The sequence below is a fragment of the Nanorana parkeri genome, unplaced genomic scaffold (genome assembly GCF_000935625.1).
Source record: "Nanorana parkeri isolate BGI_ZX_2015 unplaced genomic scaffold, ASM93562v1 scaffold1364, whole genome shotgun sequence".
Classification (NCBI taxonomy): domain Eukaryota; kingdom Metazoa; phylum Chordata; class Amphibia; order Anura; family Dicroglossidae; genus Nanorana; species Nanorana parkeri.
The window spans coordinates 296,247-314,975 of record NW_017307632.1 but is presented as its reverse complement, the minus strand read 5'-3'; the positions used below and the strand labels follow the sequence as shown (position 1 = coordinate 314,975).

The 18,729-nt window shown below is 43.0% G+C and overlaps 1 protein-coding gene and 1 long non-coding RNA gene across 3 annotated transcripts in view; both read right to left on the bottom strand.

Moving 5' to 3' along the window:
- Window positions 1-12,639, bottom strand: part of NACA (nascent polypeptide-associated complex alpha subunit) — a 48,101-nt gene extending 35,462 nt beyond the window's left edge. The window contains exons 1-3 of one of the 2 annotated variants that reach the window (XM_018569604.1): window positions 12,534-12,639; window positions 10,446-10,517; window positions 9,242-9,397 (exon numbers count right to left, since the gene is read on the bottom strand). In XM_018569604.1, coding sequence (XP_018425106.1) covers window positions 9,242-9,397; window positions 10,446-10,515 — 226 coding nt within the window. In that variant the 5' untranslated portion in view covers window positions 10,516-10,517; window positions 12,534-12,639. The remainder of the gene's footprint in view (window positions 1-9,241; window positions 9,398-10,445; window positions 10,518-12,533) is intronic. The other variant, XM_018569605.1, reaches the window with a different exon arrangement.
- On the bottom strand, window positions 2,345-3,943 carry LOC108797905. The gene is made up of 3 exons (XR_001941913.1): window positions 3,903-3,943; window positions 2,463-2,513; window positions 2,345-2,355 (listed from the first exon to the last, which is right to left on the bottom strand). It is a non-coding gene; the product is annotated as an uncharacterized LOC108797905 (long non-coding RNA).
- Window positions 12,640-18,729: the final 6,090 nt, after the last annotated feature.

Genomic DNA, 18,729 nt, shown 5'->3' with positions numbered 1-18,729 from the left:
ATACACCTCTTTATTCTGACCGCCAGCCTTAGAAATCTAAGTGAAGAATGCCTGATTGGGATATGTAAATACGCATTCCTCAGATCAATTGTAGCAAGAAACACCTCCGGCTGGAGAACATTCCTTACTGAGAAGATGGAATCCATCTGGACTTTTTGTACCAAACTGACAAGTTTAGTAGCTTCAGGTTTAATATCAGCCGAAACTTCCCAGAGGGTTTTTGTACCACAAACACGTGTGAGTAACACCCTTTTCCCTGCTCCTCTAGAGGGACTGGAAGAATTACATTCTGATCCACCAGGTCTTCCAACATCCCGCACAAAGCATTGGCTTTTACCGGATCTTTGGGTAGCTCCGTTAGAAAAAAATTGGGAGGGGGGCTGTCGAACTCTAGCTGGTGTCCGTGTTCGATAATATTGAGAATGAAGGCATTGCAGGTAATACTTTTCCATTGAGGGAGGAATTCCTTCAACCTCCCCCCCCCACTGGATGCGAATCATCATTGTGGTTTGGGCTTTTGAGACGGGGGGTTAAACAACATGCCTCCCCTGCCCTTACCCTTCTGCCCAAACCAATGCTTCTTTAGGCCTCTCCTCTGTTTTCTTGCGGTTTGTTCCTTTGGTCACAAAAAAATTTCTTATGAAATACCTTTTTCTTCTTCTTTGGAAAGGCTTTATTCCTTATCTGCAGTACGCTCTAAGGCTGCCTCAAACATAGGAAAGGACTCCAGGATTTGCTCCCTTGGAGTACCTGCCATAAGGTGAGACTTGCACTGTGAAAGCCAGAATTCCAGGTTCCTGGCTACACATGTGGTGGCTAAGGCTGGTTTTAAATTAGTCCGTGTCGTATCCCAAGCTCTTTTAAGGAGTACATCCATCTTTTTATCCATTGGGTCTTTGAGGTTACCCACATCTTCAAATGCTAGATCCGCCTTCTTGCCACAATTATGGCTATGACCGGAGCATTTTGCACTCGAGTGGCCTCTGATGATTTCATATCCTCAATAAGGGATCTAAATGAATGAAAAGTTGTAGCCAATTCTTGATTTACTGAGTCTAGAAGACCTTTGTAAGCATTCACAGATTCCTTTTTAAAAAGGCTGTTTAAGCATGACTGACACAAGGGCTTATCCCAGGAAGCACTGAGTTTTGCTCCACAGACTGCACACTTTTAGGTGTACTCCTCATCTGGACAGGAGGCTTCACCTGTAAGACATAAGGAAATGTTTCCTTTGGTAGTACCCAGATCACAGAGACCACCCCTTCATGTCACAGCAAAGTTGCCCATTTAACTCAGTGACAAGACAGAAAAAGGGAATAGGAAACCCCAGGTGCAGACTATGCCATTCATAAAAAAGTATTTTACCTGAGCAGGAGCGGCATTAGAAGTGGCTGCCTCCACAAGCGCTTGCGACTCCCCGTCCATGACCACGCACCTCGATCCGGCGTTTACAGACTTCTGTGAAGCCGGCCGGAAAATGCCGCCCAAAGGCCCCTCCCCCCGCACCGAAAGGGAGGCTTGGAGAGCAAGCCTCTGGCGCCCGGAAGTTGCGTATCTCCGACGAAAATGACGTCACCCGTCGTTCAGTCTAGCGTGCAGACGCTGACAAGGGAGACAAGCTACCACCAGTCCTGGCTTTCCCAAGAGGGAAGCACCAAGAGGGAAGTGGAGCCGGGACCAACCCCTTTGCATAGAAGCCTTCAGAGAGGTACCGGGGCCCAAGTCCACCTTTACTGCACCCATTAGTACAGCCTGTTAGAGCTCCAATGGTAACGCTCTCCTCCTTCCGGAGGAAACACAATAACTGAAGAGGGATGGTATGAGGGGGTCCTTTTGAATGGTTATGGTGACGTGTTTCCTGTTTGGAGGAGTTACACTCTTTCATGGGCTGGACGACAACTGGAAAATAAGACCGCTTTACTGCACCTTAACGTTATGTCTAGATTTCAGTACATGGCTGTGAAGGCGAACTCATGTTAGTTTGCCGATACTAGTGGTAGACAAACCATGCTAATAGTAACTAACAATGGTGTCTGTCTGTTTTTGGAGTTAAAACACGAGAAAGAAAAGAGTCCACTGCAGCTACAATAATGTCTACATGCCAACACATCAAAAGTTGGTTCGCTAAAACCTGTAAAAAAACAACCATGCAATCAATACCTGGAGCTTTAGTAACTGCAATGTTGGTAGGAGGAGCCTCTTTCTTTGGTGCTAAACAAAAATATACCCACTTACACCACTTCATCATACAAATAAGTCTACACTATAGCACATAACAGTAATCCATAGCCATGCAATGGATACCTGAAGTTTTAGTAACAGCATCACTGGTGGCTCGGGCTGCTTTCTTTGGTGCTAAACAAAAATGAGACTACTTATTCCACTGCATTACAACACATTGGGTGAAAGCTAACTCCGATTAGTTTACTGAAGCCAGTGGAAGACAACCATGCAATTTATACCTGGAGCTTTAGTAACTGCAGCCTTGGTGGAAGGGGTCACTTTCTTTGGTGCTAAACACAAATGACACCACTTACTCCAATGCATTATAAATTTAGGTCTACATTTGAACAGTGTAAAAACTGAGATTCCCACGCATAAAAAAGTGAAATACAACCATGTAACCTATAGCTTCAACTACAACAGTGGTGGGTGCGGCCTCTTCCTTCAAACAAAAATTAGGAACATTCAAGCTGTATTATACAATGATGTCCACATTTCAACACATCAGGGTAAAAGTGAACTTAGATTAGTTTGCCAAAACATATAAATAGTTGAAGAACGTCACCAGCACACCTGGGTCAACCTGATGGAAGGGCATCATGCGTAGCTTTGAAAGCGCTTGCATAGGAGGGACAGCATTCTTCAATAAATGAACACAATTGCTGTAACCATCGTTTTGATGTGCTGGTGACGTTCAAGTATCTGCATGTGGCGTCCCCATCCGCAATCATTTCAAGCCACCGCTGGTATATCCACATGGGAATCCCGGTAAGGTGTGCAGCAAGGATCCTTTTTCTTGCCAAAACATCAGCAACATTGGTGGTGGCCCCAAGAGCTTAAAGTAAAAAACACTTATTCCAATGCAGCTACAACCTAGTCTACACTCCAACTCATTAATACGAAACTTAGCTTAAATACAACCAAGCAATCAATATCTGGAGCTTCAGTAACTGCAAGGTTGGTAGGAGGGGCCTTTTTCTTTGGTGCTAAACCAAATTAAGACCACTTATGCCACTGCATCATACAATAAAGTCTACACTACAGCACATTATTCCACTGAATTATACAATTATTGCTACATTATAATTATGGTGAAAGCTAACAAATAGGTTTGCTGAAACCAGTGAGAGACATCCATGCAATCAATACCTGGAGCTTCAGTAACTGCATCACTGCTGGCTGGGGCCTCTTTCTTTGGTACTAAACAAAAATAAAACCACTTATTCCACTACATTATGCAATTATCACTACATTAAACACATCAGCATGAAAGCGGAGATTAGCTTGGTGAAACCACTGGGAGTAAACCATGCAATGAATACCTGCAGCTTCAATAACTGCAACACTGGTTGGAGGAGCCTCTTTTTTTGGAGCTAGAAAAAAAACCCTATTATATACACTTTACTGCATCATCCTGCGGTGTCTATACCCCAACACACAATGGTGACCACCAAGTGAGATTAGTGTGCTGAAACCAGGGGAGGCAATCATGCAAATCAATACCTGGGGCCTCAGTGACTGCAACAGTGGTGGGCACATCCTCTTTCTTCGATGCTAAACAAACATTGAGAACATTCACTCTACTGTATTGTACAATGAGGTTTACATTTCAACACAGAGTAGATGTCAACTCAGAATAGTTTGCTGAAACCAGTGAAAGACAGCCATGCAGTCAATACCTGGAGCTTCAGTAACTGCAACATTGGTGGCCGGGGCCTCTTTCTTTGGAGCTAAACAAAAATAAGACCCCTTTACTGCACCTTAAAGTTACGTCTAGATTACAGCCCATGACTGTGAAGGCGAACTCATGTTAGTTTGATGATACTAGTGGTAGACAACCATGCGAATTGTAACTGACATTGGTGTCCGTCTCTGTCTTTAGAGCTGAACACGAGAAGGAAAACGTATTCCGTTGCAGCTACAATAATGTCTACATGTCAACACATCAAAAGTTGGTTCGCTAAAACCTGTAAAAAACAACATGCAATCAATACCTGGAGCTTTAGTAACTGCAATGTTGGTAGGAGGAGCCTCTTTCTTTGGTGCTAAACAAAAATATACCCACTTAATCATACAATTAAGTCTACACTATAGCACATAACAGTAAAAGTGAACTCAAATTAGTTTGCTGAAACCAGTGGGAGACAGCCATGCAATGGATACCTGAAGCTTTAGTAACTGCATTACTGGTGGCTCGGGCTGCTTTTTTCTTTGGCACTAAACAAAAATGAGACTACTTATTCCACTGCATTATCACTACATTACAACACATTGGGGTGAAAGCTAACTCAGATTAGTTTACTGAAGCCAGTGGGAGACAACCATGCAATTTATACCTGGAGCTTCCGTAACTGCAGCCTTGGTGGAAGGGGTCACTTTCTTTGGTGCTAAACAAAAATGAGACCACTTACCCCCAATGCATTATACAGTTATGTCTACATTTGAACACAGCGTAAAAACTGAGATTTCCACGCATAAAACAAGTGAAATACAACCATGTAACCTATAGCTGCAACTACAACAGTGGTGGGTGCAGCCTCTTTCTTCAATGCTAAACAAAAATTAAGAACGTTCACTCCGCTGTATTATACAGTGATGTCCACATTTCAACACATTAGGGTAAAAGTGAACTCCGATTAGTTTGCCAAACATGTTCCTTTACTGCACCTTAAAGTTACGTCAAGATTACAGCCCATGACTGTGAAGGCGAACTCATGTTAGTTTGCTGATACTAGTGGTAGACAACCATGCGAATAGTAACTAACATTGGTGTCCGTCTCTGTCTTTGGTCTTTGAACACGAAAAATAAAACTTATTCCGTTGCAGCTACAATAATGTCTACATGTCAACACATCAAAACAAAAGTTGGTTTGCTAAAACCTGTAAAACACAACCATGCAATCAATACCTGGAGGTTTAGTAACTGCAATGTTGGTAGGAGGAGCCTCTTTCTTTGGTGCTAGACAAAATAAACCCACTTATACCACTACATCATACAAATAAGTCTACACTATAGCACATAACAGTAAAAGTGAACTCAAATTAGTTTGCTGAAACCAGTGGGAGATAGCCATGCAATGGATACCTGAAGCTTAAAAACTGCATTACTGGTGATAAACGCCTCTTTTTTTTTTTTATAAATTCTTTATTTCAGAGGTTTTTCAGCTTTTACAGAAAGCAGTATGAAATAATGCAAAAAAAGTAACAGGTGTATTCACACACAGTAATGCGGTAAGATTGACTATAAGGCATTTTGATACATAGTGTGGTCTATACAAACATATTTCAATAGTTAGCACATAAAAAACAGGAACATAGAGGGCCAGTGCCATCACTGGAGTGAGGAGCGCTGATACTCTGGGGTGTCCACTGTAGTGATACGGCAGTGGGCGCAACGCGAGTGGTGGGCTCGCCCCCTTCGGGTTGTCAGAATATAACAACAAGTGGTGAATGGCATCCCGATAAACGCCTCTTTCCCTGCAGCTTTCACAAAAAAAAAAAAAAAAAATTATGAACCCATTACTGCAGGGCTAGACAAATTCCATGAGCCAGGTAGCCAATGCTCCTAAAAATGACAACTGGCCCCTAACTTAAGGTTCCCGCTAGTTATCAACAAAGCTGGTTCCTGGATTGGACAGACTGGCTCCTGAATTCCATATTAATTTGTCTACCCCTGCTTTACTGCATCCGACCATTATGCCTACTCTGCTGTATCATACTATTATGTCTATACCACAGAACACAATTGTGAAAGCCAACTCAGTGTGCTGAAACCAGCGGAAGGCAACCATGAAATCAATACCTGGGGCTTCAATAACTGCAACAGTGGTGGCTGCAGCCTTTTTCTTCGATGCTAAACAAAAATTGACAACACTCACTCTACTGTATTTTACAATGAGGTCTACATTTCAACACAAGGGTAAATGTCAACCATGCAATCAATACCTGGAGCTTCTGTAACTGCAGCTTTACTGGCTGGGACCTCTGTCTTTGGAGCTTAACAAAAGAAAGAATGCTTATTCCATTGCAGCTACAACATTGTCTACATTTCAACCCATTAAGACGAACGTTCGCTTAAAAAAGAATTAAATTAACCCTTCAGTGGGGCTATGCACCGCAAGGGTTAACTGCTCGTTTTCTCTAGGGGACCAAATAAAGAAGATATTCTCACCCGAGATCCAATACTGAAACAAAGACCTGTAATGCAAGAGGCCAGTAATCTTATGAGATAAGATTACATGCGTTAAGAAGTCAATCACTATCCCTGGAGGCACGATCGATGTGTCCAGGGATAGTGATCGATTCCAAACCTCATGTAATCATATCACATATGATTACATGCGGTGTGTCAGCATTCTTCTGCTTTCAAATGTGGCCCGTCACCCGATTAACTTGTACTAAATCGCAAGTTCCTGATGCAGGAATCCCTAAATGCAGCTAAAGTATAGGTGTGAATGAAGGCTTTGTTTGGAGCTAAAAAAAAAATTATTTACTGTATCATGCCATTATGTCTGTACCACAACACACAAAAGGTGATAGCCAACTAAGGTTAGCGTGCTGTAAGCAGTGAGAGGCAACCATGCAATCAATACCTGGGGCTTTGGTAACTGCAACAGTGGTAGGCACAGCCTCTTTCTTCACTGCTAAACAAAAATTGACAACACTCGTGTAGCTATATTATTCAATGATGTCTGCATTTCAACACATTAGGGTAAATGCCAAGATTAGTTTGCTGACACCTGTGAAAAACAACCATGCAATCAATATGGGGCTTCAGTAACTGCAACAGTGGTGGGCAGTGTCTTTTTTGGGAGCTAAACCAAAACGATACCACTTGTTTTACTGCATGATAAAGTTATATCTATACTACAGCACACGATGGTGAACGCTGGGTCATGTTAGTTTACTGAAACTAGTAGACAACCATGCAGTCAATCCATGGAACTGCAACATTGGTGGGCAGGTCCTCAGCCTTTGGAGCACCACTACAAAGCATTATACAACCTTCTATGCTGTAGCACATCGGGGTTAAAGTTGACAGATTAGTTTGATGAATCCAGTAGGAGACAACCATGAAATGAATACTTGCAGCTTTAGTAACAGCAACATTGATAAACTAAGCCTCTGCCTTGGAAGCTTAAAAATAAAAACACTTATTCTACTTTATTAGACAATTGCCATGCCTTAGGGTAAAAGCTAACCCAGATTAGTGTTTTACCAATATTACACAAATTATAGTTAAAGCGTATTTAAACCACAAACCAAAAATGTAATAAATTGTGGTTTTCCAGTGGTTAGGAGGGTGACTGGATTTGGTTTTTTTCCAGGCTTTTCCCTGTTTTTACTTGGTAATCCTGCAACTACTTTCTATCCTGGGGAGGCTTAGCTCACTCACCACATTGGATGTATGGAGAGAGCCCATGTTGTCATTCAGGCTGTACTTAAAAAATGTCTTCCTTTGTTCTAGGGTTTAGATATTCTTTATTGATGTAATATACTTAGAGCTGGGGAACCCTTAAGTGCCCCATGGGTTACTACAACATCTAAAAGAGGAGCCGAGCTCTGCAAGCTCTCCTGTCTCATTCAATGGTGTGTATAAATCTTAGCTTTACCCATTGAGCCCTGAAAGCCACAGGATTTCTCTGCATTTCAACAGCTAAGAATGGACAGGTAAACAAGTGAAAAATAGCTTCACCCACTGACTATAAATGTAACACATCAAATATTCATATGCAATATGAATATTTAAATTTCAACATAAGCTCTTCACAATGTAGTAGAGGAAAGAACAACACTCGCCTAAATGATGCTCAAACTACTTGACCTCTGCAGAGAATGTAAAATAAAGTGCACTTTCCCCCACAATGACAAAAAAAAAAAATTTAAGCAACGCATTCAGCACCATTACTAAAAGCCAAACTACTTCCCAGAGTATGTTAGAGCCAAAATGCACACCACACAGTTAGTGATGCAGAAACAGTGCAGTCTTCATACCTGCAGGGGGAGTTTCCGGCGCTGATGGGGCATCAGAGTGAGGAAGAGTCGCCTCTGGAGCTGAACAGTGATAATACAGCATATGATGCAAAATATTTTCCAACATCAACTGAGAAGGCATAAGCCATTTCTTAGAATAAGAAGTCATTTTTTTCTGTTGTAAATCTACATAATCTTAAGGCCACGGTACATATGTGGTCTGCAATTAGAACAGACATGCTAGTGAGCATAGAAAAGTGTTTTCTATAGTCATTTGTAACGTTTACATGTACCTGTCAGAAAAGCAAAGACTACAATTATCTGACACACATGAAAATTGAAAAAGCCACAGAGTGTAAAACCACGCACAAAAGAGGGCTCAGTAGACCGTACAGTGAAGAAGCTACTTCAATTAAAGTACTAGCTCAGCACTTTCCCACACAGTAGATTAGCAGGCACGGGTGGAGTCAGTGAGTGTTCATGACGGAAATGTACATGTGTTAACAGGATTTCATATTTATGTATTCCATGAAGAAGACTTCGGAAAAGCGTAGGAAGGAGATTAAAACATCCTTACCAGCAGCACATGGATACCATATGTAGTCCATCAGAATGCATGAGAAGGACATCTCCCCCCCTTTTTTTTATTTTAATGATATTCACTTAGCAAGTTGCATTGCCCAATCCTTTGAACATATTACTATTGGAGTATGTAGGGGTAAAACAATAAAATGTGAACGCTATGGGACAGATTTACAAAAACTAAACTAAAATAAGACTGTTGTATATAGTCAGCTGTCCCTCTTCTGCTCCATTTTTGCTTATCAGCTGCCAGACATGTGAAATCCTCACCAGAAACAGAACATGGGCAAACGTTACATGAGCTCGGCATGGAACATATGCCTCTATCAACTTACTGTGCATGCTGCAGATTTCAATTAAACTAGGTAGGTTTTTCATTCAACTAAAAAAACTGCTCTGACTTAAAAGGCCTTTAGTGTCCTAAAACGTGTTTGCCCTGAGTGATTCAAGGTTTGAAACCTACCTGAAGACTCCACTGCTGCTTCAACCTGTGCTCCCACCGTCTGAGAAGCCTCACTAGCCATCTCGGGATTCTGGGTGACAGTCTCCTTAGCTGCTACTGCCGCTTCTGTGGGTGCAGCAACAGCAGTCTCCTCCCCAGAAGTTGAGGGAGAAGTTGCTGTAATATCAGCAGCATGTGAATAAAATGACTTGAATAAGAACACATACTACTCCCATAACCACATGCTTGTAAACACACGCAAGCCCTTAAAGTGAAGTGAGAACCAAAACGCAAGCATTTCAAAGCGTGTGCTTAAAGAAAGTACTAACACTCAAGTTAACAGGTGAGCACTAGCTGCTTCACTGAGAAGCCTTTCAGAATGGCTTGTGAATATATGAATGCAATCCAAAGGGAAATATTTATACAGAAGAAAAAAAAAAAAAAAAACACACACATGCTAGAAACTGGACCACCATAATATGATATACTGGAAATAATTGCCCAGCTGTAAGTTGTTTTTTTAACCCATGAAGCTATTATCAGGGTATTTTTGCCCTTCAAGGATAGGCCCCAGATCCCTTTAATCAACAATTCCCCGATTACATCCTAACACAGAAAACAAGCAGGCCCACCTAGCTAATAAAGTAGCCAGGACATGGAAAAGGGTGGCAATGGCTGCCACATATACATGTTAATCTGAGTCATAATTAAACCCAGCAACTACGTTAACGTTTAAGAATCCTTGAAAAGTAGCATAGAATATAACCTCTGGGTTTTTGTTTTTTTGTTAGAATTAACAGGTGGCAGTAATAATGCTTTAGACATCAGGAGTAGTCTGCTCACTAGGCACCTATTGAGCGTACAGCACACCAAGTCAAACCAAAGAGAAAAGTCAAGTAGCCCAGTGAGAGTGCAACAAGAAACAACCACAACCTAATCCAAACTAAAGACCAGTGTGAGTGAAGCATTACAGTGTTAAAGCTTTCACGGGAACTCAAGCCGCAAACTCAGCAATTTCCCATCATTCAACACTACCACTCCATGTCTTTTATTCCATGTGTATGGACACTAGCACAATAGCAACCTTTCGGAAATTAAAACGAAGGTTTTGGTCTTCTTGCTGAATACAAGTGAAGACAGTATTGTATTCTGGCTATAGGAGTGGATTCTTGAAGAATGAGCACAGGGAATTGTGAAAGGACTTGAGGTACACTCAGACACTTACCCGTCTCTGCTTGAGGCTGGTGGAGTTCTTGTTCCGCAACTGGGACAGTTTCTGTGGCTTCACCAGGCATTTCTGAGGGAAAGCAAAATGATACTCTTTAGTTTTTGAATGTAATACATGAAATCTAAGAGACAGCCAAAATAAAAACCTGATGTTTCCAAAATATTATCATTATAACGTTATCTGGGGGCTGGTTTCAGAAAACAAAAAGGTGAAGTATATAAACGTCTGACACACGCCAGTCACTTTGTACTTCCAACAATGGCAATACAGGATTTTAGCCTCCAAGACTGACCTGACTGGTCACTAGAGTCTACCAACATTTCACCCTGTTGGAAACTCTTGGCAATTTCAACAGCAATATCTCTGCACACCTGCTGCGGCCATTACAAGGGACTCCCACTATCCACTAAATTATCACTACTATAGAAAATAACTGACAAATCCAGTAGGACGACTGCAAAACCCCAAGGTGGGTGGAACAAAGCCAGAATCTATGGCAGGGGATCTCCTCATTAAAAGCCCTCAATTGGTATTAACCAGCAAGACAATATATCCACTTACACCAAGCATTCATTTGGGATGGGCTGCTCTTTATACAATAAATAAAAACACAAAACAAACGCTTCCTTGCAACATCCGATAGGCAGCTACTTCATAAGATGTTGAAGCATATAAACCCCAAAAACAACAAAAAATGAATATATAGGAACTTACAATGTGCTGGTTACATTAATTGTTCCCTTCCTTTTCACCTGGTGATCCTGTAACATTCCCTGTGGTAGGGTAACAACACTTACTGTATCTAGAGAAGTGTTGCCCCCCTTAGACAGAACCACAGAGTTCCTCACTATCATCTTCTACATAACAGGGGAAAAGGATTTGGTAGTCTACAAATAGGAACCGAGAACAATGCTGGCAAGTCAGCAGAGCAAGTTATCAGCTAACAAGATTCCTGGCAGATCAACAGGTATTTCTGTACTAAACAGATAAATATACAATTGGAAGCAGTATGCTCCAACAGACCCAAAGGAAGCAAATAAGTTCATTGTTCAGGTTTCCATCCCCCATATACCAGCAAGTTAAGTGGCATGGGACTAAATTGGCCCAAGTGTGCTTGTATGATGTAGGGGTACTAAATCGTAGTGTACCTTAAGGGGGGGCACAGACTGATGTAAACAGTTGAATGGACTCTGAAGCAGTGCGTCAGGTAAGCGTTACATAAAGTCAGGAAGTAAGAAGTCAAAGTCAAAAGCTTTTATTAGCTGTGTGATCAAACTTGGAGCAATTTTTGGTGGAAACAAACCTTGAGCCCTACTGGCATTGTGCACACAGATCATTCTCCATGACACCAGCACACGAAAAAGGCACAGTAGTGCTACTATTAGGAGAAGACATGTGCACAGGTGGGTGTTGTGCTGGAGAAGTGACAAAATGACATTCTACATTATATCCTTTTTTAACCCTTATTGAAGGGATACAAAATGATGACTGCCTATAAACAGACATGGTGTGAATGAGCTATTACAGCTCTAAGGTGGCCAAACTTCAGCACAAGTTGTTGTGAAGTCAGACATATTCCACTGGATGCGAGTTAAGATACAAGGCTCCCAATAATGGAGGGCACAGGGTCCTGACCGCCTGAAGGTAGAGACTGCATACAAGTTCTAGCTAGGAAGGTGATCGCAGCCATACAAGGAAAACAAGACCTGGCACATCACCAGAGACCCTGCACGGCTACTGTCCTGGGCCCACAGAGAACACATGACAGACCGGACATGTGGGCATCTCTACTGCCACCAGGGCCCTGTGTCACCTCCACTACGAACACCTCACAGAGAAGGCCCGCACCCTACCCACACCATACACTAGAACCACAACAGAAGCCGCTCCACCTCTCGCTCTCCATAAAACTTCCCAGCACCGGCCTCATCCCTGTCCCCTTTTCTCCCTCAACAAAACCCCACACCACAGACATACGACCATCATCCCACACCTCGCTCCCTCCTCTAGCCCTACATTATCTCCCGGCACTTATTTACTTTCTCGCCACACGGGATGAGAACGGATGCAAAAAGAGACACTCACTGTGTGAAGAGTTCAGGTCCAAGATGGCCGAAGAAAGAACGCTTAGCAGCGACTGCTTCCGGGATGTGCGGCGCAGAAGGGAAGTCCTTCCTGTGAGCAGCTGCTGGAGGTCCCACCTGCTGCCTCAAGCACGTGCTCCGCTCTATATTTGGGCAAAGCTGCAGCTGCCCTCGTCCTTTACTGTGCTATGAGTACAGCAGGCGTGCTCACTCTCAGCACTAGATTGATGGCGCCGACTGGTCCAGCACCTGAATATTTAACAGCTATACACAATATTCTGCTAGAGTTCACAGAGAAAGCATAGAAATGGATGTTTCGATTCCCACAAAAAGCTGTTCCTTCCATATAGATTTGCAGCATTTTGTTTTTTGCAATCGCATTGGACTGGAGCGCAGGCATTGTTTTCAGTAGATAATGCAAATTAATTTTGGTGCACATAAACACAAATTAACAAAAAATGCATGTGGGGTTCCTTTCCCAATTGACCCTTTAGGTCTGGTCAGGATGCTAGGGGACCCCCAATGCCGAAAAAAGGTGTAGGGTTCCCCTCAAAAGTCATATGAGACCCTTTAGGTCTAGTAGTAATTTTAGGAGGGACCCCAAGTTACAATTTAAAAAAAAAGTACGTGGGGTTCCCCTCAAAGTCATACTTAAGGTCTTGTAGGAATTTTAAGGAGGAACACCACCACCAAAATGGGGGACAAAAAGACATGGGATCCCCCTAAAATTCCCAACCAGACCCTTGATTGCTGGCTCTCATTGTCACAGGTCGGCTAGAACTATGAGGTGAGTGAAAAGCACTTCACCTCATAGTTCTCCTTTAAGTGGTTACAAGAGTTGTTGTTATTACTATTATTATGACAGGTCTGGTCCTGAATATCAACAAATGGGTAGGACTAGTCCTGTGACTTCACAACTCGCTCCGCCCCTTTGTTGACATTCAGGTCAGACCTGTCATTATGTGGCGGTGTTCATTGGAGTTGACGAGTATCTGTTTTTTTTTTTACTTTTGGCGAGTCTGCAGCCGTCGTTCATTGTGATTGACATGGATCTACAGGGCTGGACGAAGTGATTGACGATAAATTGCATATTTTTATTTTTTTTTAAATAAAGGAATTGTCAAAAGCTGTCTTGTTTTTTTTTCTAATAAAGCACTTTTTCATGGTGTTGTGTGTATGTTTGCTTTTTTAATTGCCATTTGTTGGATTAGTAGGGGTAACAACTACCCCTTACTCATTCACAAGGGGGTGTGGGATCTGGGTGCCCCATTAATGAAAGCATCACAGGACCCGCCCCCTCACTGTGAAGCCTGTCGGCAGTGCGGGGCCCCGGTGTTCGAACACCGGGACCGTGCACTGCCATATATTGCATGACCGGACCGCACTGAGACTGTGCGGCCCGGTACCGTTTGATCCGCGGACCGGTACCGGTCCGCGGACTGGGGGTTGGGGAACACTGGTGTAGGGGTTATGGTGGGGTCCCCCACCCTTCTCTATGAGTTTTAGAGGGGACCCCACACTTTTTTTCTCTAGTGTTGTGATCTCCCTTAAAATTCCGACCAGAGCTAGAGTCTGGTATGTATTGGGGGGGGGGCCCACACTTTTTTTTTTTAATATTGTTTCTGCAGACTTGAAAAACATTTTTGTTTTTTCTTTTAATGTCACTTTGATGCAACAAAAATGAATTTGTAAATACTAACGCATCCAAAATTAACAACATTTTTTAATTTGTCCAAATACGTATCAAATTGACTTTCGGGCCCAAATCCGGAAAAACAAAATAATGAAAAATCCAAAACGCAACAAAAATGTTTTCACATGTGGAAAAAGACACGTGAGCAGTGTTTACACAACACATTCACTTACCTCCAATTTCCCAATCATCAATGGTGATGGAGGTTGGGAGCGATATCAGGATAATGGGGTCTCCCATAGACCTCTATTGGGATAAATAACCTGAAACAGAAACCATTCTGCCAACAGATTTCTGCAAGTGATTTCATAGAATACAGAGATGAAGAGTTCATCTTCTCTAAAGTGGCAACAGTACAAAATTAGAAGTGATAACATTTCCATCCATTGAAGCAAACCTTCAGGCCTTGTTCACACCGAAAGCGTGTGCGTTCCAGGGCGGTAGCTGCTGGAATGAACCGCGATCGCTAAAAACTTCTCCAAGACTTTGCCAGCGTTCTGTTCCACTGCAAACGCAAAAAATAGGGCTTGCTTTATTTTTTGCGTTTTCAGTGGAACGCAACGCAGGCAAAGTTTTGCCACGCGTTTGATCGCACTGCGGGCAGGGTGGCGTGGAAGCGGTGCCATTGAATTCAATGCACCACCACGCCCACTCCCGCCCCAAAACGCGGGGAGAGGTTTCTTAGCGATCGCGGTGCGTTCAAGCAGCTACCGCTCTGGAATGCACACGCTTTCGGTGTGAACAAGCCCTCAAGATAGTGGATAACACAGTGGTAATCTAAAACAAATAGCAGTAACCAATCAACATGTTTTATTATCACACAACCTATCATACAATTTGTCATTTACGGTACATTATTCAAATAAATGTATACTATAACACGTGGCCAACCTGCCCTAAATAGGAGTGTATATTTTAATCTAGAAGCTGTCAGGTTGTAGTCAGCCTGAGCCTGATTGATAGTTTGTCTTCCAGGTTATTTTTTGCTGTCCGGTGCTGGGGACTGTCCATGGCAGTAGTGTGGGAGGATGCACTAATCAGTGTTAGGAGTATTTATGTCTTTCCAGCCACCCGCTAGGAGGTTTATTGCTAGTTGTGCTGGCTGGGAGAAAGTATATACATGTTCAGGAGTGACCTTGGGAAGTAATTCTTGCACCGATCCTCCCGCCTGAGAAAGGGATGCTGGTGGATGTCTGATAGCTAGGCCTTTTGCAGGAGAAGAGTGTTCATGAATTCAAGGCTAGGTTGGAGATGCCTGCTTTTGAATAGAATTGCCAAGGGAGATATCTGACCTTTGCTAATCTCTGGTCAAGGACAGACTGCAGGAAAGGTCAAATGTGTTCCACGCAGTACTTCCTAGGATGGAACTTCCTGGCTTTGCACCAGGCATAATAAGCCTTCCAAGTGCAATGGCAGGTCTGATGATGTCCAAATGGCCTGGACTTTAACAGCAACACCATTAAAATCAGTGAACAAGAAGCAGGGTGGAATACTGGTCCTAGGGACAGGAGGTCTGGATGATCCGGAAGTGCCCACGGAGAGTCTGCCCAGATCTTGACTACATCCCTCATGCCAGGGACTCCTAGGCCAGTTGGGATCAATGAGGGTCACTGAAATGCCCTCCTTCTCAAACCTGCGACAGAAGCAAGGCAAGAGGAGAAAAGGCGTAGATCAGACTTAACTTATGCCAAGGAGACACTAAGGCATCCACTGCGAATGCTTGGGGATCCCTGGATCCACCCAAGCCAGAATCAGGTCGACTTCTCTCTGAGCTGCGCAGCTTCTAGTGCCTCCTTGATACTTGATGTAAGCCATGGCCGTAGCGTTATCTGACTGAATCCTGTCGGGTGACCCTGCCACTGAGAAGGGATGGGGGTTCCAGCGTTCAAGAGAGAACCAAATTGCTCCGAGCTCCAAGCTTTTAATCCTGAGCCAAGATTACTCTGATGACTAGGTTCCCTGAATTGAGAGGCTCTCCAGAACCTTTCCTTACTGCAGTTCTGGGTTGGATATCTATATCTACCACACCAGTGCAAACTTAGTCTTGCCGGACAGTGAGATGGTGAGATCCACGGATTAAATCTGTTTGTCCTATGCACCCAGGATTTTGAGATGCAGTGGCTTGGAGTGAAACTAGGGATGATTGAGGCCAACATTGGGCGCAGAACTTTCAAAGCCAAGTCAAATGGTCAGACAGCTCCTGGACCATAATGTCCAAGCACGAGTGGAGAGACAGACGCCTCTCTGGGGTAAGGAAGACCCTGGACAGGGTCATGTCTAAGACTAGGGCCAGGTACTCCCAGCAATGGGAAGGCGTCATCATTGATTTTTGGACGTTCAATATCTATCTTAAGCTCTGTAGGACCTGTATTGTCCAGTGAATGGGGGGTCCCTGGGACCAAAGCATTGCCAAGACAGAGGCCTGTACCTTGGAAAAAACCTGGTTTGCCATGGGCAGAATTAAATAAAAAAAAAAAAATCAAAAAAAAAATCAACAAATTGGTAATGTTGGGTGCCTGCAGGCAGGGGCCAGGAAAAATGGGAATGTATAAATATGAATCATTGATGTCCAAGGTCATGAAATTGCCCTGGTGCAGGGCGGTGATATCAAAGCAGGTGGATTCCATATGGAACTTTGGACCCACAGGTACTTGTTGAGGAACTTAAGGAGTAGTAGTAGAGTAGGTCAAACCCCCCTTGGGCTTTGGGACAGTGAACAGGTTGGAGTAAAACTCCTGATACATTTCTGCCTCCACAACGGGGACTATGACCCCCTAAGCAAGGAGCTGACCTAGGGCAGAGAGCGGAATTCCAGTTTGTAGCCATTGGTTACCACACACTGAACCCAGGCATCAGAAACATCCTTGTCCAGAGTGGAGTGTAGAGAAAGGGCACCCATTCATTGTGAAGAGGGCTTGCTTCCAAGCTTAGCAGACTTGGAGGACCGGGCTTTGGATAGGAACTGTGAGCCCTGCTTGGGTTTGAAACTCGAGGCCTGTGAGAAGCAGAAGATTTTGCTACTATTGTCTCTATGTGACTTTCTTAAAGTATGTATTCAAGGATTCGCCAAAAATGCATTCTCCAACAAAGGGCATGCGCTCTCTATGTTTCTTGAATGGGAGTTCCGGATACCAGCATTTGAGCCAAAGGATCTGGGGATCCCCATGATCAGTGCAAGGGTGCCTGCGTCTAGACACTTGTAAGCAGAAAGTGATCCAAACCATGTGCTGTCCACATTTATCCGCCTAATGAATAAGTGCCAGCTTCTAACACAATATCAACAAATGGATGACCGCACACACAAAAAACAAAGAGTCTTCTTTGTGCATTTAAAATGTTGACAAGGCAGAAATATAGTAAGAGGAGATTTCTCTTGTTTCACGCTCGCTGGCACATAATCATAGTCACTCTTTTGTCTAATTCTCCTGTAAGCAGCAGTATAACCCTGTTGTCTTCAGAACACATCAAAAGAAGATAAAGGGGATACGTTTTTTTCCTTTAGCACTACTTATCACCCTCAGCCTTTTTGTAGCCACTTCCGGTCTACATTTATGTACTCCAACATCGGCATTTCCAGTTGTAGCTCAATCTCCCACATTCCAAAAATTATATTATTATTATACAGGATTTATATAACGCCAACAGTTTGCGCAGCGCTTTACAATATAAGGAAGACAGTACAATTATAATACAATTCAGGACAAGACCGTAAGGAGCGCTCTGCCCGTGAGAGCTTACAATCGAAAAGGGAGGGGCCAGTGATACATCAGGAGGTAGCTGTGTGGGGATGAATTGTTTGAGAATATATATGGTTTCTTTCTGTAAAGCTTTACTGAAAAAAATCATGGGCACTGCTAATCTCTTCCTGAAAATGAACGCTGCCTGTCTATTATGCTTACCTTGTGGCTTCAATGCTACCAGTCACTGATGCAAAACAAGTATGCAGACCAGGAAAGTCAGATGTCTATCTGCATTGTTGTTCCAAGTCAGCGACTTGAAGTACTAAAACAAAAGCCAGGCAGCTAGCATTTGCAAAATGAGACATCAGCAATAGATCAGCACTAAAAACTGGCCTATGGGTGGGTGTGGTAGGTGTTGATAGTTTTGACGGGGCTGTAGACAAGAGACTCTGGGACTGTTGTGATTGGTGAATATATACTATGTAAAGCAGTGTAAGATTTTGATATTTTATAAAGAAAAAAGTTAAAGGAAACTGGTTCTTTAATATGTATGCACAGTATTTATTAATAGAAAAGCAGCCACTGCAGCAAAAGAACTATAGGCTTATCACATGTGCTTTTACATAATTATCGCACCAAGCAGCCTTTCCTTAGGATGCATTCACACAGTTGTCACTACCTTACACTAGGTCAGGGGTCAGCAACCTTAAACACTCAAAGAGTTTTCCACAGAAAATAAAACACCGGGAGCCACAAAACTCTTTTGACATCTAAAATGAAGATAACACTGCATATCGTTTTTTACCTTTATGCCATGTATAGCA